General features: G+C 45.3%; 1 protein-coding gene across 8 annotated transcripts in view; it reads left to right on the forward strand.

Annotated features, from left to right (window-relative positions):
* The window catches only part of FARP2 (FERM, ARH/RhoGEF and pleckstrin domain protein 2), a 216130-nt gene that overhangs the window by 45224 nt on the left and 148502 nt on the right, over positions 1-22404 (forward strand). For all 8 annotated transcript variants that reach the window (XR_004647252.1, XR_004647251.1, XR_004647253.1 and 5 more), the window contains exons 3-4: positions 10065-10169; positions 21110-21152. Coding sequence is in view for 5 of the 8 variants with exons in the window: in XM_034782668.1 (XP_034638559.1) it covers positions 10065-10169; positions 21110-21152 (148 nt within the window). In the remaining 3 variants the exon portion in view is untranslated. The remainder of the gene's footprint in view (positions 1-10064; positions 10170-21109; positions 21153-22404) is intronic.

The raw sequence follows: 22404 nt of genomic DNA on the forward strand, positions 1-22404 counted from the left end.
CAAAGCAATGCAGACCGACGCATGTTCATTTTCATTATCTGAGTCAGATGCCACCAGCAGAAGGTTGATTTTCTTTTTTGGTGGTTGGAGTTCTGTAGTTTACGCATCGGAGTGTTGCTCTTTTAAGACTTCTGAAAGCATGCTCCACACTTTGTCCCTCTCAGATTTTGGAAGGCACGTCTTAAACCTTGGGTCAAGTGCTGTAGCTATCTTTAGAAATCTCACATTGGTACCTTCTTTGCATTTTGTCAAATCTGCAGGGACAGTGTTCTTAAAATGAACAACATGTGCTGAGTCATCATTCGAGACTGCTAGGACATGAAATATATGGCAGAATGCGGTAAAACATGGCAGGAGACATAAAATTCTCCCCAAGGAGTTCAGTCACATTTAATTTAATGCATTTTTTTTTTTAACGAGCACCATCAGCATGGAAGCATGCCCTCTGCAATGATGGTCGAAGCATGAAGGGGCATACGAATGTTTAGCATATCTGGCATGTAAATACCTTGCACTGCCGGCTACAAAAGTGCCATGCAAATGCCTGTTCTCACTTTCTAGTGACATTGTAAATAAGAAGAGGGCAGCTTTATCTCCTGTAAATGTAAACAAACTTGTTTGTCTTAGCGATTGGCTGAACAAGAAGTAGGACTGAGTGGACTAATCTACATTTTAAATGATGTATTTTCATGACAAAGAGATTGCACTACATACTTGTATGCGATGAATTAAAAAATATTTTTTTATCATTTTTACAGTGCAAACATTTATAATAAAAAATAATATATACTTTGATTTTAATGACAACGCAGAATACAATATATATGAAAATGGAGAAAATCATCCAAAATATGCAATAAGTTTCAATTGGTATTCTATTGTTTAACAGTGCGATTAAAACTGCGATTAATCACGATTAATTTTTTTGAGTTAATCGTGTGAGTTAACTGCGATTAATCAACAGCCCTAATAATTTGTTAAGGCTACGGAGGTTAATCTCTTGGAGGGAGGTTTAAATGTTTTGTGTTTGTACTTTGTTTAGGTTAGAAACAGGTTGTTTTCTTTCAGACTCATCGGGGAAGAGAATACTTTTGAAAGTGAAAATATAAGTAGAATTATATTTACCTAATAATAGGGGTCTGACAAATACACAACCCAAAATAATTGTAATCTGGCTCCAAAAGAGGTGGGAGAAACGTAACACTACTTTTCTGTTGCTTATCCCTTAGACCAGTGGTTCCCAAACTTGTTCCGCTGCTTGTGCCGGGAAAGCCCCTGGCGGGCCGGGCCGGTTTGTGTACCTGCCGCGTCTGCAGGTTTGGCCGATCGCGGCTCCCAGTGGCTGTGGTTCACTGCTCTGGGCCAATGGGAGCAGCTGGAACTGAATATTCAGGTTCATATAAATTTTACTCTATGGTCTTGATTCTATTTCCTTTAGGAACATGAATTTTATTATTAAAAGTAAGTAATTGTGTCTACAGCTAAAGCACCATATCCTTTGATCTACCTGCCACTTTATTTTTCTTTTACAGATATCTTTATGAACTTCTATAATAATTCTGTAATGCCACTTGTAGTAGTCTGTTGGCAGAGCATAGGGAATGTGACAATTTCACAAATGGACGTGTGCCATAACGAGGAATTCCTATTGAAATGTTTGTGACCTTTAAAGAATCTAGTATTCATTCATATACACAGTTTCCTACATTATAAAATTTCTAAGCACATTATAGAACATGTTTAAGAGAACTTGCCTGGTGCAGCTTTTATGCGGGCATAACTGATATTAAATTGACAATACAAAATCTAATTTTGAAATTTATAAACTCAAAAGACTTAGGAGTCTTGTCAAACGGTGGAGTTGTATCTTGGCAGATGAACTGGAAATGTATAAATGCAACAAACAACTTGAGAAACTAAATCAAATTCTCCCAGGCAAAATTTTCCCACAGAACTTGAAACAAAGAATAATGAAATACTTTGTTAGATCCCAAGCTTTGTAACTCATTTTCATCAACACATTACTTAATACTACTCTTTGTAAATGCAACATTCTTTGATACATTTTATATTTAAAGGGGACACAGTCAACTTAAAGATCACATTGCTATCTGAATTTTTACTTAGTACTGTTGCTAGTAACTCCAGGACTACTGTAATTGAAATATTTTTCTCCATATTTTTCATTTTTAGCATTTTGATAGTACTTTATATAATTTACAATTTTTTTTGTTTCCCTGTATAGTCAGTTAAGTTGGTCACTTTTCCCCTGTGAGTGAATGTCTTTCACACAAGGTGCGGAGAGGGAGAGAAGTATTTGGGAAATAGGAAAAAAAGAAGATAATTTGTTTTTAAAAAACACAGGGGAACTCAGGAAGCAGGTTTAGTACCTGAACATTTTCCACTTTTTTGTTTTGAAATTGAGTAGATTTCAGTATGATAGTGCTTTCTACGCTTTGGAGAGGGATTCCTACAATAGGGCAAACTTCAAAATGAAAACATTCAAACAGCATGATTCTTTACCTATAATCTTCTGTATTCTGCCTTACTATGATTAGTAATTATATTTGAATTTAGCAGTTTTTAAATAGAAGTTAGCTTCCTGTTGCCTATTAAACTTATTGATCAAGACATTGAGAGAAGAGGTATAAGAAACCAGATAATTTAACAATTCTTCAAATTATTTACTTAGGCCTGGTCTACACTAGGCGTTTATGTCGAAGTTAGCGCCGTTACATCGAATTAACCCTGCACCCGTCCACACCGCGAAGGTATTTAGTTCGACATAGAGGTCTCTTTAATTCGACTTCTGTACTCCTCCCCGACGAGGGGAGTAGCGCTAAATTCGACATGGCCATGTCGAATTAGGCTAGGTGTGGATGGAAATCGACGCTAATAGCTCCAGGAGCTATCCCACAGTGCACCACTCTGTTGACGCTCTGGACAGCAGTAAGAGCTCGGATGTTCTGAACTGCCACACAGGAAAAGCCCCGGGAAAATTTGAATTTGAATTCCTTTTCCTGTCTGGCCAGTTTGAATCTCATTTCCTGTCTGGACATCGTGGCGAGCTCAGCAGCACTGGCAACGATGCAGAGCTCTCCAGCACTGATGGCAGTGCAATCTCAGAATAGAAAGAGGGCCCCAGCATGGACTGATCGGGAAGTCTTGGATCTCATCGCTGTGTGGGGCGATGAGTCCGTGCTTTCCGAGCTGCGATCCAAAAGACGGAATGCAAAGATCTATGAGAAGATCTCTAAAGACATGGCAGAGAGAGGATACAGCCGGGATGTAACGCAGTGCCGCGTGAAAATCAAGGAGCTGAGGCAAGGCTACCAGAAGACCAAAGAGGCAAACGGACGCTCCGGATCCCATCCCCAGACATCCCGTTTCTACGAGGCACTGCATTCCATCCTCGGTGCGGCCGCCACCACTACCCCACCACTGACTGTGGACTCTGAGGATGGGATAGTGTCCACGGCCGGATCCTCGGACATGTTAGCGGACGGGGAAGATGAGGAAGGAGATGAGGAGGACGAGGCAGTCGACAGCGCTCACAACGCTGATTTCCCCGACAGCCAGGATCTCTTCATCACCCTTACAGAGATCCCCTACCAACCCTCCCCAGCCGTTACCCCAGACACAGAATCTGGTGAAGGATCATCCAGTAAGTGTTGTAAACATCTAAACATTTATTTGTAACAGAACATGATTATTAACAATTTAAAAAATGGGTTTCTCATGATTAGTTTGATTAACTTAACGGTTCAGTCATGGGCAGTGCAACTATTTGAAAAAAATCTAGCAATGTCCGGTTTTGCATGATTGTCCTGCCCAAGCCGCTCTACTGTTTAGTCCCTGCTACTGCAGCTACAGTAAGATGCGGTCTATATGTCCGGGGATGGAGCAGAAATCCTCCTGGGACATCTCAAGGAAGCTCTCCTGCAGGTAATTTGAAATCCGCTGCATTAGGTTCTTGGGGAGAGCGGCCTTATTGGGTCCTCCGTAGTAGGACACGTTGCCGCGCCACGAGACTAGCAAGTACTCTGGAATCATTGCTTGGCACAGCATGGCGGCATACGGCCCTGGTCTTTGAAGGCTTTCCCGGAGCATTCTCTGTCTGTCGCTCTCAGAGATCCTCATGAGGGTGATGTCGCTCATGATGACCTGCTTTGAATGAGGTAGGGGAATGTTAGTGTTGGGACTGCTTTACCGTTCCTTTACAGAACTGTAACCGCTGGTTTGCAGCCACGCGGTGGAGGCGGGAGAGGGTCAGCCGAAAGGGATCGTTCCCGGGGACAGCCGCGAGGGTGTGGGACAGGAGCAGACTTCCTGCTTGCCGGATTGCTGGCAGCAGGGACCGACATTGATTTCAATGTGAAATGAGGCCATTGCTAATATTAAAGTTTTAAGCTGCCACGAATCTACGGCTTACCATGTCTGCGTGCAAGAGCAATTCCGTTGTCCTGACAGGGTTCTCAAAAGTGCTCTGCAAAACCCCAGACACTGAATGCGAAGGCCGAGAATTCGACCTTGTGCTGAGTGCGCATGTGATAGGTGCTGTGCATGGTCCTGTTCACAGAGAAAGACTATGTTCTTTGTTCACAACTACATTTATCTTTCTGAGGAATTCACTCCCTTTTTCCCATTCCCACAGCCCCATCTGCGACTGTCTCACAACCTAGCCTGTCATCACACTCCCAGAGGCTAGGGAGGATTAGGCATAAGAAGAAGAGGACACGGGAGGACATGTTCTCAGAGCTTATAGCCTGCTCCCGAGCCCAGGCAGCACAGCAGACCCAGTGGCGGGAGAACTTGTCCCAAATGCACCAAGCCAACATGGATCGGGAGGAGAGGTGGCGTCAGGAAGACCAGCAGGCGACTCAAACCCTGCTTGGACTACTGAGGGAGCAAACGGACACGCTCCGGCGCCTTGTGGATGTTCTGCAGGAACGGAGGCAGGAGGACAGAGCCCCGCTGCAGTCCATCTCTAACCGCCCTCCCCCGCCACCAAGTCCCATACTCCCTTCACCCAAAGTGCACAGAAGGAGAGGCGGCAGAGTCCCTGCTAACTCTCACTCCACCCCTGCAGAGAGCTCGAGCAGCAGAAGGCTCTCATTCCCCAAAGTTTGACAAGTTCTTTCCTTCCCGCCTGACACAAGCCCCCGTCCAAGTTTCACTTCCCAGTCCCATGTGTAGTTGATAATAAAAAATATGTTTCTGTTAACTACTGTTTCCATCATGTTCTTTTGGAGGAGGGGGGGGAAAGGGGGTTGGTAATTGGACAGGACAGTCACCTTTGGCAGGGTACATAGTAGGGGGCAGGCACAGCAGCAGGGCACATACATAGTGCAGTGATGCAGTGACTACTTACCCTGGTTAGTCTGGGAGGTTCTTTTCATGTTATGTGGTGGGGGGTGGGTTGCTCTGTGACTTTGTGTCAGGGGAGGGCAGTTAGAGATCTTAAGCAGCGGTCCTTAGGCAGGATCACAGAGCCACACAGCAGGGGATCTGTAACCGTCCCACCCCTGCCACAAACTCACATAGACCCCCCATACACACAGTCCGTATCAGGAGGGGTGACAGGCTCCGTTGAAAGAACCATCCCACCGCAGCGGAGCCTGTCAGTCCTTGAGTTTAGAAGCTGCATTCGCGCGACTACACTACACCCGCTCCGCACCACAGTCTGCGTCCCAGTTTTAAAAAATTCCCGCGAAAACAGTATTAAAGAAAACGGTGTGCTTTAACAAAGTAGAACTATTTTTATTTTGAAACGTGTGTTGGAAGTGGGGTGAAGGCTTCTCTGTACACAAAATTAGAAAGTCACAGGTTACCCTGCTCACTCAGGAACTTTGCTTTCAAAGCCTCCCGGATGCACAGCGCTTCCCGCTGGTCTCTTCTAATCGCCCGGCTGTCTGGCTGTGAGTAATCAGCAGCCAGGCTAATTTCCTCAACCTCCCACCCCGCCATAAAGGTCTCCCCCTTGCTCTCACAGAGATTGTGGAGCACACAGCAAGCTGCTATAACAATGGGGATATTGGTTTCGCTGAGATCACAGCGAGTCAGCAAGCTTCTCCATCTCCCCTTGAGACGTCCAAAAGCACACTCCACCACCATTCTGCACTTGCTCAGCCGGTAGTCGAAGAGTTCTTTTTCAGTGTCCAGGGCACCTGTATAGGGCTTCATGAGCCAGGGCATTAGCGGGTAGGCTGGGTCCCCGAGGATGACTATAGGCATCTCCACATCCCCAACAGTTATTTTGTGGTCCGGGAAGTAAATACCTTGCTGCAGCCGTCTAAACAGACCAGAGTTCCTGAAAACACGAGCGTCATGAACCTTGCCCGGCCATCCGACATTGATGTTGGTAAAACGTCCCCTGTGGTCCACCAGTGCTTGCAGCACCATGGAAAAGTAGCCCTTTCTGTTAATGTACTGGCTGGCCTGGTGGTCCGGTGCCAGGATAGGGATGTGAGTTCCATCTATGGCCCCACCGCAGTTTGGGAATCCCATCGCTGCGAAGCCATCTATGATCGCCTCCAAGTTTCCCAGGGTCACTACCTTTGGCAGCAGTACATCAACGATTGCCTTGGCTACTTGCATCACAACAACCCCCACGGTAGATTTGCCCACCCCAAACTGGCTCGCGACTGACCGGTAGCTGTCAGGCGTTGCAAGCTTCCAGAGGGCTATGGCCACTCGCTTCTGGACAGTCAGGGCTGGTCGCATCCGGGTGTCATTGCGCTTCAGGGCAGGGGACAGCAACTCACAAAGTTCAAGGAAAGTTCCCTTCCGCATGCGGAAGTTTCGCAGCCACTGTGATTCATCCCAGACCTGCAGCACTATGCGGTCCCACCACTCAGTGCTTGTTTCCCGTGCCCAGAATCGCCGTTTCACAGCATCAACATGACCCATTGCCACCGTGATGTCCTCGGCGCTGGGTCCCCTGCTTTCTGAGAGGTCTGTGCTACTCTCAGACTTCAGGTCATCACCGCGTTGACGTAGCCTCCTCGCCTGACTTTTCTGCATCTGCCTCAGGGCAACCTGTATGATAAGCTGCGAGGCGTTGAGAGCGGCCACAACTGCAGCGATGGTTGCAGTGGGCTCCATGCTCACAGTGCTGTGGCGTCCGCGCTGTCAATGACTTGAAAAGTGCGCGAAATGATTTCCCGCCGGCGCTTTCAGGGAGGGAGGGAGGGCGGGAGTGATGGACGGATGACGACAGTTACCCAAAAGCACCCTGGCCCCTTTTTTTTTTACCCAGAAGGCATTTGCGGCTCCACCCAGAATTCCAATGGGCGGCGGGGACTCCGGGAACTGTGGGATAGCTGCCCTCAGTGCACCGCTTCCAATGTCGACGCTTTCCCCGTTAGTGTGGACTCACAAAGTCGAATTACTGTCCTTAGTGTGGACACACACGTTCGACTTTGCAATATCGATTCCAAATATTCGATTTAAGTAAAATCGAACTACTCTCGTAGTGTAGACAAGGCCTTAGAAAAAATTGTTTATATGCAGAATGCACTCAATAAATAAAATTGATCGACATATTAAAATGGCAGTAAACATATGCTTTTAAAGACATTTTCCATTCTGATAAGGATAAGAACATAAGGACAGCCATACTGGATCAGACCAAAGATCCATCTAGCCCAGTATCCTGTATTCCGACAATGGCCAATGCCAGGTGCCCCAGAGGGAATGAACAGAACAGATAATCATCAAGTGATCCATTTCCTGTTGCTCATTTGTAGCTTCTGGCAAACAGAAGCTAGGGACACCATCCCTGCCCCTGCTGGCTAATAGCCATTGATGGACCTATCCTCCATTAATTTATCTAGTTCTTTTTTGAACCCTGTTATAGTCTTGGCCTTCACAACATCCTCTGGCAAAGAGATCCACAGGTTGACTGTACATTGTGTGAAGAAATACTTCCTTTTGTTTGTTTTTAACCAAAATCATATGAACATCCAGAGATTTGACTCATTCAAGTATACACAATCTTTTTTGAGCAATACAAATTCCTTTAGGGTACTCAACTGGAAAATTTCACTACCAAGCCTAAATTAACATACTTTATCAAGGGCATATTGGACGTTCTCCTTCACAGTACCAGAATTAGCTGCTGAAATCTAGACTGAAGGAGAAACTGATCATTATCACCAAATCTTGAACATAAATATTAATAAGCAGGGAAAAACTAGAATTGTTTTTGCTAGAAAACACCTTTTTATGGGGGGTTGGGGTTGTGGTTTGAGTTTCCATTTCTCGTTTAGTTTGTATTGCAGTGTTTTACACAGTAATAGCACAGTGCCAAAATTTGAACAAAGTGCTTCCTCAAAAATGTTCCACCTCATTCATTCATTCATACATTTCCCAAGGTAAAATACATTCCTGCCCCATCCCAAAATCCATTGGTTCCATACTCTTCCTCCTTATCTTGTTAAATAAAAATGTATGTATTCCATAGTTTCCTCACTCCCAAAATCATTCTCTAATTCTCCCCCCTCTCCCCAAGGTAAAAGTATTTCTTGCCCTGCCTTGCTTGTCCCTTGTCCTTCCATCTCATGTAGGTTCCTTTAGGTGGCTCCTCTACCTGGCTACCTTCCATCAGCATTGATGGTGACACATGTTTTGTACTGTGGCCTCTGCTGGCAGCAGTGGTGGTAGGCAAGTCATCCTAGTATCTGGTTTTGAGATGGTTAGTTGGATGTGGTCAGGTTCTATCTGCTAGTGAGCTAGATACTCAACTGGAGAATAGATTCCATTTGGTTTTTGAGTATGTAAGCTCTCCTACTTGGTGCTCATGATAGACCTAGCTCAGTGAGAGAGATGGGTTTTCAGTGGCTACAGAACTTCTGCCCCATATGGCTTCAGCTTAGTCTTGTCTCTTTCCTTTATCTCCTTTCCTTTTGTGTTGTTGGAGCTGTAAGTTTCCTCATCCCTATACCCACCATGTGGAGCATCCCCCATGCAATCTAGATGCATTGACTGATGGGGGAATTCACGAAAGGCAGCTAGCTGCTAGTCATGCAATAGTGGGAGCAGAGAGAGAGCTGAAAATTTGAACAAGTAGGTCCAACTTTAGCATTTTGGGTAGGTTATGAAATTTTTTGCTGCTTCCTCCCACTTAACATAATCAGTTTGTATCCATGGTTGTTGTCTCTGTGTGCAAAATTGATATAAAGATTGTGGGGAGAGTTAGCGAGCTGATTCTTTGGGATGTCGCAAATTAATTTTACACACACAGCTAATGTGAGAGAGATGGAGATCTTTAGACTCCAGCAGCTTCCTGACACAGAAGTGGAGCCCCAGGTGTGTATACGTTAAGACCTTAGCAACCATGTTGTGTTTTTTCCTGGATGTCCTTGCAAAAAAAAAAAGCTAGAAATGAGAGCTGAGATTCTCCACCACAGAGCCCATATTCTAGCTCTGTCAGTGAGGGACTCGTGTGAGGGTCCTCCAGCTCATTAGTGGACCAGCAACCTGTGAATCTTTTCAGATATACATTACAGGCCATATCTTTGGCCCCACTAAGTCCCATTGTATTGCTCTGGAAGTACAAGGGGGACTTAAAGCTGCCTCAGTTTGCCAGCTGAGGATTTCCTTGTTGAGGGTGAATTCTCATTCAGCATAGCCAACTTTGTGCCATTGCAAGCAATTATAAATTAGAGCAGCCTTAAGGTATTATAACTTATGACCAGGGGCTGAACTGGCCTCCAGCTGCTCTGGTTTAAAATGATCTCTCCTCTCCACTTCAGGTGCACTGAATTAGAGGTCTAGCACACCTCAGGATCTGGACCTGCATCTCCAAGTTATACAGCAAAATTTGTGCTAATTTATTGAAATGCCCACTAGTAATTTTCACTGAGTTATGTGTGTTTGTACAGAGCCTAATGCTGGTTGGGGCTTTTAAATGCTACAATAATATTAGTGATCAATAATACAAAAGTGTTTTGAAACATTTTTTCCCACTGCTTTTAAAAGTTAATACATCTTGTTTCCACTTTGTAGTAAACTCATTTGAATTATACTTAATCTTGTTATACTTCTTATTTTTACTCTTCCAGTCCAAGTGCTGTGGCCAGACGTTGCTGACATTGGTTTATAAGCATTTGAATCTGGTTGAGTCCGACTACTTTGGAATTGAGTTCCAGAACATCCAGTCATATTGGGTATGTCATGGTTCCTCATTAATTCATTATAATAAAAAGGCTTGGATGAATGCTGCCACCTAACAGTCAAAAGAAGTTTGGAACTCCATGTAAGAGTATCCCAGTGAATGTATACTTGTGACTATAAGCTGGTTCACCTATCAATCAGGTCAAAGTACTACTTCACAAAATATTGGGGGGTAGCCATGTTAGTCTGTATCCACAAAAACAACAAGGAGTCGGGTGGCACCTTAAAGACTAACAGATCTATTTAGGCATAAGTTTTCATGTGTAAAAAAACCTCACTTCTTCAGATGCATGGAGTGAAAGTTACAGATGCAGGCATTATATAATGACAAGAGAAGGGAGTACCTCACAAGTGGAGAACCAGTGTTGACGGGGCCAATTCGATCAGGGTGGATGTAGTCCACTACCAATTATAGATGAGGAGGTGTCAATTCCAGGAGAGGCAAAGCTGCTTTTGTAATGAGCCAGCCGCTCCCAGTCCCTATTTAAGCCCAAATTAATGGTGTTAAATTTGCAAAGTTTTTTTGGACACCAGGAATGGTAACGTACAAAAGCCAGTAGGTGAACACTTCAACCTCCCTGGACATTCTATAACCAAGAATAGTTACTTTTAAATCGAACAAAAAAACTTCAGCAACAGACTTCAAAGAGAAATAGCAGAACTAAAATTCAGCTTTGTCTCTCCTGATCGAATTGGCCCTGTCCTCACTGGTTCTCCACTTGTGAGGTACTCCCTTCTCTTGTCATTATATAATGCCTGCATCTGTAACTTTGACTCCATGCATCTGAAGAAGTGAGGTTTTTTACCCACAAAAGCTTATGCCAAAATAGATCTGTTAGGGTACGTCCAGACTACCCGCCGTATCGGCAGGTAGCGATCGATTTATCGGGGATCGATATGTCGCGTCTCGTTAAGACGCGATATATCGATCCCCGAATGCGCTCCCCGTCAACTCCGGAACGCCACTGGAGTGAGCAACGGTAGCGGAGTCGACGGGGGAGCCATGGCCGTCGATCCCGCGCCGTGAGGACGGGAGGGAAGTCAGAATAAGATATGTAGACTTCAGCTACGGTATTCCCGTAACTGAAGTTGCATATCTTACATCAACACCCCCTCCCGCCAGTGTAGACCAGGCCTTAGTCTTTAAGGTGCCACCGGACTCCTTGTTGTTTTTCACAAAATATGTCACTTAAAAAGATACATAGAAGAGAATCTGATTCATCTTGCTCCCCCTCCATCCCAAAATAAAAATAAATTATCCATTTACTGATGCTTCTACTCAATAATGGTGTTTGATCACATTAATTAAATCTTGTGGGCTATCGGCCCAGATATTGCCAATTGCTGTTTTTCCCCTCTTCTTCCTTATTCTGCTTGTATTGTTTGAACTCAATCCTTTCCTTTCCCACAATTTACATCAGAAGCATAAGAACTTTTTGAATGGCTTCTTTACCAACTTTGTGTTTTTAAGAGAAGGAATTGACCACACACAGACTCTTCTTTATTATCTTTTCACAGTATTGTAGCATCAGTGTATATATTCCAGACTATGATAAATTTGATAGGTTTTTTGTTCTATTTATACTGCCCCCATATATTTAAAAATCAGACAAAAATTAATAAAAATTCAAAGAGGTAATACCCTCCCTCTGTGAAAATTAAGTAGCTCAAAATGTAGAGTCCCCACAAAACATTACGTAGGTGTAATTTGGCCTAGTTAATGTCTTTCGTTGCTGCTGTTGATGTTTTTTCAGTGTTTATATTGGTGGTAGCTCTTTAATATTAGTGCACATATGTAGAGCTTATGCTTTCTTTCTTATAAAAGAGGAATAATTTTGTGGAAAACTCTGAAGTCACACTTTGCATCATCACCATAGTTAAGTGAGCCAGGCCAAATGTGGAAGGGAAAGGGGAGGGCTGGCGCTTAGCCTCCATCATACATGCAAAGCTGAGAATCTGAAGGTATGAGTTGCCCAAATTCTGCACACTTTTTTTGATGTTTTTGTGCAATAGTGTGGTTTCAACATGGTTCCATGGCCAACTCCTTTCAGCATTGGGAGCACAGTGTGCTCCTTTTCTGCTGTGACTCCTTCCATACAATGACTAAGGAAATTTAGCACTATACTTATCACAATGTTTTTTGCAGTATATCTTTGTTGTTGATTCATAGATTCTAGGACTGAAAGGGACCTCGAGAGGTCATCGAGTCCAGTCCCCTGCCCGCATGGCAGGACCAAATACTGTCTAGACCATCCCCGATAGACATTTATCTAACCTACTCTTAAATATCTCCAGAGATGGAGATTCCACAACCTCCCTAGGCAATTTATTCCAGTGTTTAACCACCCTGACAGTTAGGAACTTTTTCCTAATGTCCAACCTAGACCTCCCTTGCTGCAGTTTAAACCCATTGCTTCTTGTTCTATTCTTAGAGGCTAAGGTGAACAAGTTTTCTCCCTCCTCCTTATGACACCCTTTTAAATACCTGAAAACTGCTATCATGTCCCCTCTCAGTCTTCTCTTTTCCAAACTAAACAAACCCAATTCTTTCAGCCTTCCTTCGTAGGTCATGTTCTCAAGACCTTTAGTCATTCTTGTTGCTCTTCTCTGGACCCTTTCCAATTTCTCCACATCTTTTTTAAAATGCGGTGCCCAGAACTGGACACAATACTCCAGCTGAGGCCTAACCAGAGCAGAGTAGAGCAGAAGAATGACTTCTCGTGTCTTGCTCACAACACACCTGTTAATACATCCCAGAATCATGTTTGCTTTTTTTGCAACAGCATTACACTGTTGACTCATATTTAGCTTGTGGTCCACTATAACCCCTAGATCCCTTTCTGTCGTACTCCTTCCTAAACAGTCTCTTCCCATTCTGTATGTGTGAAACTGATTTTTTCTTCCTAAGTGGAGCACTTTGCATTTGTCTTTATAAAACTTCATCCTGTTTAACTCAGACCATTCCTCCAATTTGTCCAGATCATTTTGAATTATGACCCTGTCCTCCAAAGCAGTTGCAATCCCTCCCAGTTTGGTATCATCCGCAAACTTAATAAGCGTACTTTCTATGCCAATATCTAAGTCATTGATGAAGATATTGAACAGAGCCGGTCCCAAAACAGACCCCTGCGGTACCCCACTCGTTATGCCTTTCCAGCAGGATTGGGAACCATTAATAACAACTCTCTGAGTACGGTTATCCAGCCAGTTATGCACCCACCTTATAGTAGCCCCATCTAAATTGTATTTGCCTAGTTTATCGATAAGAATATCATGCGAGACCGTATCAAATGCCTTACTAAAGTCTAGGTATACCACATCCACAGCTTCACCCTTATCCACAAGGCTCGTTATCCTATCAAAGAAAGCTATCAGATTGGTTTGACATGATTTGTTCTTCACAAATCCATGCTGGCTGTTCCCTATCACCTTACCACCTTCCAAGTGTTCGCAGATGATTTCCTTAATTACTTGCTCCATTATCTTCCCTGGCACAGAAGTTAAACTAACTGGTCTGTAGTTTCCTGGGTTGTTTTTATTTCCCTTTTTATAGATGGGCACTATATTTGCCCTTTTCCAAATCTCTCTTCTGGAATCTCTCCTGTCTCCCATGATTTTCCAAAGATAATAGCTAGAGGCTCAGATACCTCCTCTATTAGCTCCTTGAATATTCTAGGATGCATTTCATCAGGCCCGGGTGACTTGCAGGCATCTAACTTTTCTAAGTGATTTTTAACTTGTTCTTTTTTTATTTTATCTGCTAAACCTACCCCCTTCCCATTAGCATTCACTATGTTAGGCATTCCTTCAGACTTCTCGGTGAAGACCGAAACAAAGAAGTCATTAAGCATCTCTGCCATTTCCAAGTTTCCTGTTACTGTTTCTCCCTCTTCACTAAGCAGTGGGCCTACCCTGTCTTTGGTCGTCCTCTTGCTTCTAATGTATTGATAAAAAGTCTTCTTGTTTCCCTTTATTCCCGTAGCTAGTTTGAGCTCATTTTGTGCCTTTGCCTTTCTAATTTTGCCCCTGCATTCCTGTGTTGTTTGCCTATATTCATCCTTTGTAATCTGTCCTAGTTTCCATTTTTTTATATGACTCCTTTTTATTTTTTAGATCATGCAAGATCTCGTGGTTAAGCCAAGGTGGTCTTTTGCCACATTTTCTATCTTTCCTAACCAGCGGAATAGCTTGCTTTTGGGCCCTTAATAGTGTCCCTTTGAAAAACTGCCAACTCTCCTCAGTTGTTTTTCCCCTCAGTCTTGATATATACCTACTACTACTTCTTCGAGTGCTGTCCCTGTGGGTACTCCACTCCAGGTGACGGTGTGTCCCAGCGCCGTTGATGGGAGATCTTTGATAGCAGTGCCTAGTCGGGACGCATGCACTCAGCTGCTGTCTTGCGGCGTCGTTAGGGTCTGCCTGAGCGTGCGCATCCCACACCCCCCTCAATTCTTTCTCAGCCATCCTCGGTTGAAGACGGGATTCAGGACAATGCTAACCTCTTCCCTGGTCACTGAAGGGAATAAGTAGAAATAAATAGAAATAGTTAGCTAGACATATCCCAGTTCTCTCCCTTCCTTTAGAATAGTTCGTTGGTTTAAAAAACAAAAAACAACAACTTTTCTCTCACGTTCATGTCCTGTTGAGACTTCCCACCCCGGGCAATCATACTTCCATGATGCTGGAGTCTCTGGCTTTAAGAAATGCGGCTCCTTCAAGGAACCTATGCCATGGTCTGTTGGGCACTCTCTCTGTGTGAAATGCCTCGTCGAGACACATGTCCCTGGCAAATATCTCCACCGTACCAACCTGAAAACTAGAGCTTGCCGTGACAGAGGCTTGCGGCTAAAAATGCTCCTGATGGAGAAAGTTCTGCAGCCACCTATGGAGATGGGTAGTAAACCCTCTCCCTCACACTCCCCTGCTAGGTCAGAACCGACTGGGAGCACGGCTTCACCCTCTCAGGCAAAGAGGCAGGCAGCCCCAATGTCTCCGCGCAGAGACATTCAAAAGGGTAAAGGGTCTCCTGCAAGATCCTTACCCTCGGTGCTGACAGCGCCAAGACCAAGCGCCTCCGACCACTCATTGGCTCATGCAGGGCGCAAAGGCAGGGACCTGACTTCCCACAGCGGAAAGCTCTCCTCGGTACTAGTCCTACCAGCACTGACGGTGGACCTGGTGCCGGCAGCGCATTCCATCCCGGTGCCGACAAAAATGTCGGCACCTAGCCTGCCCCTTACCCCTGCAGCAGATGCAAACCTCTGCAGGGCTCCTACAAATGGCCCACGGCTCCCGCTAAAGCTAAACAAAAGTCGCTGCGAGCTGCCGCTCACGCTCCGCAGCACTGCAGCCCAGGGAGCTGCAACTATTTCTGCATCAGGATGATATCTCCGTTGCCCCTGAGCCTGACTCTCCGCTCCTCGACACAAAGCGCTCACTGTTCGAACAGCCGCTCTCGCCACCTGATCTAGCTACCTTCACTGACAGTGAGAATGACATGCAGCAGCAGGCAGAGTTCTCCCCGCCTGATTCTCCCCCCCCCCCCACCAGAGCCATATCTGTCTCAAGGCATGGCACCTCACAAGAACCAGCCTCAGTTTCCCTACTTTGTCCCCCTGTGGGCGGAGCCCCACTTTTCCTATCCTATGTCTTTGCCTCAGTGGTACCCTTGGTTGGCTCCTGCCACCACTCCTCCTTGCGCCCCTTCCACCAGACCGCAAGCCCATTCTGTGCCTCTATCTCCAGCTCCTACAGCTAGAGCTCCTGAACCCCCTCTTGAAGATGTGGGCTATGAACCCTTCACGGATTTACTGGGTCCTGCCTCTCCATCAGCTGCAGATGAAGCCCTCATGCCTCCATCTCCACAAAATGTGGACGACTTTAAGCAATTCCAGGAACTTTTCAAGACGGTGGCACTCAGCCAGGACATTCCTTTGGAGGAAGTCCAGGAGACACAACACAGACTCCTCAAAATCCTCCAAACTTCTGCGCCCTCAAAGATCACATTACCCATAAACGAAGCCCTTCTAGAACCAGCTGATACTCTCTGGCAGACCCCTACCTTCATCCCACCAACACGCAAGAAGGCTGAATGTAAATATTATGTTCCCGCAAAGGACGTAGGTTTCTTATTTTCCCGCCCACAACCCACCTCTCTTGTGGATGCAGCGACACATAAAACAAAACCGCCACAATACTGGCCTACTCCGCAAGACAAGGACCTCAGACGCCTTGACCTTTTGGGCCGCAAGGTTTATACCTCCTCCACTCTACAATTTAGAATTGCAAATTATTCCGCCCTCCTCGCAAGCTATGACTACAACAGCTACAACAAGCTCTTTGATTTTGCCTCCCATATCCCGGTGGACAGGAGAGCGGACTTCAAGTTAGTCCTTGTTGAAGGTCATTTGGTGTCCGGGATGGCACTACAAGCATCCTTGGACATGGCGGACACAGCAGCCTGCACTACTGCAACTGCGGTGGTGATGAGCAGGTCTTCCTGGCTGTCTGCATCCGGTATCATCAAAGTCGAAGATCTTTCCTTTGACAAAGATAAACTTTTCTCTAAAAAACCGACGAAGTCCTTCACACTATGAAAGACTCTAGGGCCACCCTGCAAACACTGAGCATATACCTGTCCCTCCCCAGGAGACAATGGTATCAATCTTATCAGAGGCCCCGCACACAACAATATCACTGGCCCCAGCCCAGACTGTATGATATTGGGAGAAATCGCAACAGACCTCCTAGGTGCAGACAAAACCATGTGCAGCCAGATACCTTCCACCCATCGGGAAACAAACAGCAATTTTGAAGTGCTGGTCAGGGGTCTGCGTGACCACCCCTTGACTCCGCTGCCTATTTGCCCATTTGGCCACCACCTCCATGTTTTTTCCACCATGTTTGGCAGCAGGTCCCCCAGGACTGCTGGGTTCTGGAAATAGTTCAGTCAGGTTATTCCATCCCTTTCGTATCCTGCCTGCCCACCCTTCCCCCATTTTCTGCAGCTACGTGCAGTGGAACCTGTACCAACGCAACTTCAGGGAAAAGGGTTCTACTCTCACTACTTTCTGACCCAAAAGAAAGGCGGGGGATGGCCTATACTAGACCCACGCCGACTGAACAAATTTGTACATGTACAGAAATTCAAGATAGTCACATTGGGCACAGTAATACCCGCACTGGAACAAGGGGACTGGTTCATAGCCTTAGACCTACAAGATGCCTATTTCCACATATCCATTCATCCAGCACACAGATGCTTCCTACAATTCACACTCGGACACGACCACTTACAATACAGAGTACTTCTGTTGGGTCTCTCCACAGCACCGAGAGTATTTTCCAAGACCCTAGCTGTAGTCGTGGCCCACCCCCGCATACATAGGATTATACTTTCCCCCTACTTAGATGACTGCCTTATCAAAGGCTCATATGACAAGACATTAAAAGCGACGCATTTTACCATCTCCCTCTTCCACAGACTAGGCTTCCAAATAAACATCCAAAAATCCATCCTGATACCCACCCAGCAGATAGAGTTCATCAGAGCTCACCTGGACTCGATTCGAACCAGAGCCTCGCTCCCACACAACAGATTCCTTGCTATTACACATCTCATACGCATGCTCTCTGTTCGCCCCAGAATACAAGCACAGACCTGCCTACAGCTTCTTGGTCACATGTTAGCCACCATCTTCATGGTCAGATATGCCAGGCTGCACATGAGATGCCTTCAGGGTTGGCTCAACTCCAACTACAAACCCAGCAGACACAGCTTCTGCATGATGCTAACTCCTCCAGCAAACGTATTGTCCTCCCTACACTGGTGGACAAAACCAGAGAACCTATGCACCAGGGCTTTGGAGCTGTGCTCAAGCTCCACTCCAGCTTCAGGCAAAAACCTGCAGCTCCACTGCTCCGGAGCTGCTCCGCGCTCCGGCTCTAGGCTTTGCTCCAAAGCGCTGCTGTGCACGGGTGTCCCCTTCCATCCATACTCCCCAGTACTCATGCTCACCACGGACGCTTCCCTGATAGATTGGGGAGTGCACCTAGGGGAACACATGGCACAGGGCCGCTGGTCCCTATCAGAGACGCGTCTGCACATAAATCTTCTAGAGCTCAGAGCGGTCAGGTATGCCTGCCTTCACTTTTTCCCCATCATAAAGAACAAATCCGTTTGGGTCCTGATGGACAATATAGCATATATATTCTACATCAACAGGAAGGGGGGAGCACGATTGCACTCCCTATGCACAGAAGCCATCCGGTTATGGAATTGGTGCATACAACCTCACATAGAAATGGCCACTTCCTACCTGCCTGGGTGTCACAACACTACCGCCGACATACTCAGCAGACACTTCTCCAAGGAACACGAATGGGAATTGCGTCCCACGATACTCTGGCAGCTCTTCTTTTACTGGGGTACCCTGTCGATAGACCTGTTTGCCACAACTCAGAACTGCAAATGCCATGTATTTTGCTCCAGAGTGGGACTCTGGACCGCATCCCTAGGTGATGCGTTCTTCATTCCATGGAACAAATCCCTCATGTACGCTTTTCTGCTGATCCCACTGATACACGGGGTTCTACGCAAGATCAGAGAGGACAAGGCCAGGGTCATACTTATTGCCCCAGCTTGGCCCAGACAAACATGGTACCCTTACCTTCTGCGCATGTTTATCCATCTTCCAACAGACTGTCTCCCCAACAGACGAGATCTGCTCTCCCAGGACAACAGTTCACTTCTCCATCTGCAGCTCCAGAAACTCCATCTGACAGCGTGGTTCCTTCATGGTTTCAAACCCATGAATCAGCCTGTTCGGAGCAGGTCCAGTACATCATCCTGCACAGTAGAAGAGACTCCACTCATAAGACTTACCTGCAAAAGTGGAAACGCTTCTCCGTATGGTGCTTCCACAGATGCTTGCCACCCCAGACCGCAACCCTCCCTGACATCTTAGACTACCTTTTGAAACTAAAACAGGACGGGCTCTCGCTCAGTTCTATCAGAGTACACCTCACGGCCCTCACCACCTTCCATGACCTGCTGGACGGATATTCACTTTTTGCCCACCTCACCATAAAACGCTTCCTCACGGGCCTGCAAAATCTCTACTCTAAGATTCATCCACCAGCAGCCTCCTGGAATCTCAACCTAGTTCTCAGAGGTCTCCTGAAACCTCCTTTCGAGCCTCTGGATACCTCATCCCTGCTCCACGTGTCTATGAAAGTAGCTTTCTTGGTTGCCATAACATCAGTGAGAAGGGTCAGTGAAATAAGCGCCCTGATGACCTACCCTCCATACACGATTTTCTCCAAAGACAAGGTTACTATACAACCCCACCCCAAATTCCTCCCTAAGGTGGTGTCTACCTTCCACCTTAACTAGCCAATACACTTTACCTGCATTCTATCCCAAACCTCATAAGACTCCACAAGAAGCGGGATTACATACCCTTGACGTCCAACGGGCAATTGCATTCTATCTTGACAGAACTAAGCCATTTCGTAAATCCCCTAGACTATTTGTCTCTACTACTGAGAGGTCAAAGGGTGATGCTATCTCTAAGCAATGACTCTCCAAGTGGATCTCTGACTGCATCAGATCCTGCTACCAGACTCTGAATGCTCAACCACCTGAGGGCATCAGAACTCATTCTACTCGGGTGATATCAACATCCGTTGCCTTCCTATACAACATACATATTACAAACATATGCAAGGCGGCCACGTGGACATCTGACCACACATTCGCCAAACATTATGTTAGCACACAGGATACCATGGCAGACGCCATAGTAGGCCACACAGTACTGTCTATCTTTGTTACTGCCGCAACTCCAAAATTTCACCAGCCATAGTGGTACACATTCACATTCACCTGGAGTGGAGCACCCACAGGGACAGCACTCGAAGAAGAAGAGACGGTTACTCTCCGTGCAGTAACTGAGGTTCTTCAAGTTGTGTGTCCCTGTGGGTGCTCCACTACCCATCCTCCTCCCCTTTACTTTGGAGTACTAATCAGACAATTCTACGGTAGAGAAGGATCTGAGGGGGGTACAGGATGCCTAATGCCGCCACGAGACAGCAGCTGAGTGCGTGCGTCCCAACCAGGCACTGCTACCGAAGATCTCCAATCAACGGCGCTGGGACTCACCATCACCTGGAGTGGAGCACCCCCAGGGACATACATCTCGAAGAACCTCAGTTACTGCAAGGTCAGTAACCTTCTCTTTTTAAGTTTAAATCATGGCTAAGCATATTTGTTTAACTGGTGGAAGAAAATTGTTATGCTATTGCAGTGAAATAGGGAGAGAGAAATACATGCTCATTTAGTAAGTATTTCTTAGTTGATTTTTGTTTTGGTGTTTTACAACATTTATAAAAAGAACAGGAGTACTTGTGGCACCTTAGGTCTGGTCTATACTACCCGCCTGAATCGGCGGGTAGAAATCGACCTCTCGGGGATCGATTTATCGCGTCCCGTCGGGACGCGACAATCGATCCCCGAATCGGCGCTCTAACTCCACCAGCGGAGGTGGTAGTAAGCGCCGCCGACAAAAAGCGGCAGAAGTCGATTTTGCCGCCGTCCTCACAACGGGGTAAGTCGGCTGTAATACGTCGAATTCAGCTACGCTATTCACGTAGCTGAATTTGCGTATCTTAAATCGACTCCCCGCTGTAGTGTAGATGTACCCTTAGAGACTAACATTTATTTGAGCATAAGCTTTCGTGGGCTACAGCCCACTTCTTCGGATGCAACCCACGAAAACTTATGCTCAAATAAATTTATTAGTCTCTAAGGTGCCACAAGTACTCCTGTTCTTTTTGCAGATATAGACTAACACGGCTGCTACTCTGAAACCTTACAACATTTATGTAGCATTAGAGTATGGATATTAATTTTTAACTTTTGTCTCACTTCCAGATTTGGCTTGAACCTATGAAACCTATTATTAAACAAGTACGAAGTAAGTACATATTTAATTTTTTTAAAGAGTTTTCCTTTAATTTTTCAGGAATTTAATTTGGTTTGTTTTCATAGTTGTTACTTGATTTTTTTTTAGTCAGGTTTGCTGGTTTTGTACTTGTCATTACTATAAATAGTTGATTAAATGTACATCTACAAACTCAAACCTTCAAGATGGCTTCAAGCCCTCTAATAGTATCAAAAATTTCTAGAATATATGCCATTCATAGTTTTACTACCATGTTGAATTACTGCATGCTTTGTGGGCTATTTTGAACTAAATGTAGATGTTTCTTTTTCTAGAAAACTAACTTGCTGCTTCCTCAGAGACCTAAATCTTGTCCAATGAGTTGCTCGCTATTTGTCCATAAGGTCTCCGTTCTGTGAGATGTGAATGCCCACTCCCATTCACTTAAGTGGAGGCTGAGTGTGTTCAGCATCTCATATATGATTACGCTCTAAGACAGCCAACAAATGGAAGACTTCTTTTCCTCCTTCTATCTAAACCCCAATGTATGTTTTGCTTTGATACAGTTAATTTACAAAATGTGACGATCTTGTGTTGTGTTAGACCACAAAACGATAAAGGACTCAATTGCTTCCATTGTGGTAACACGTAGTAGCCATAAACCACACAACCTTGATCTTGTTTCTTATGGACTCTGCACTAGGGGATTACATTCTTAACATCTTTGAGATATCCTCTAAATGTGGCACGCCATCTCTACAGATAGTGTGTACACAAACTTGGGTCTGATACCAACTAATGTCTGGAATGCGGGAAATCTAAAGTCCTTAGTTGTGTTAAGTTAAGCCATGACTAACGGAGCTGTTAAATCTGGATTCAGAAGACAGCTATCTATTTAGTTATTAAGGGGATATTTGGAAAATATTTTTTGGAAGGGGGAGATAAAGGGTTTGTATTTGGACTTGTAAACCTGATTCTGGATGGAACTTGAAATTACCGAGAACCTGTCACTTTGCAGTGATATACATCTGGGTAGATTGGATCAGATGCTGTTAGATTTAGGTTAAAAGTATCAGTCATGTTGTTGGAGCTTTGTTTAGCTTAGGTTGTTTTGATGTGGAAAGAAACAGGAATGTTCTACACCCATTATGTAGGAGGAGGACAGTCTCTGGAGTGAAATTGTTTCCAGTCTTTGCCCAATAAGGGAGAGTTGCAGCACTGACATTCTCTGCTTTAGTTTTCATCAAGGGCCCAAAGAAAAGATGAAAATGTATTGTGAGCCAAT

This window comes from Trachemys scripta, chromosome 9 (assembly GCF_013100865.1).
Source record: "Trachemys scripta elegans isolate TJP31775 chromosome 9, CAS_Tse_1.0, whole genome shotgun sequence".
NCBI classification, from domain to species: domain Eukaryota; kingdom Metazoa; phylum Chordata; order Testudines; family Emydidae; genus Trachemys; species Trachemys scripta.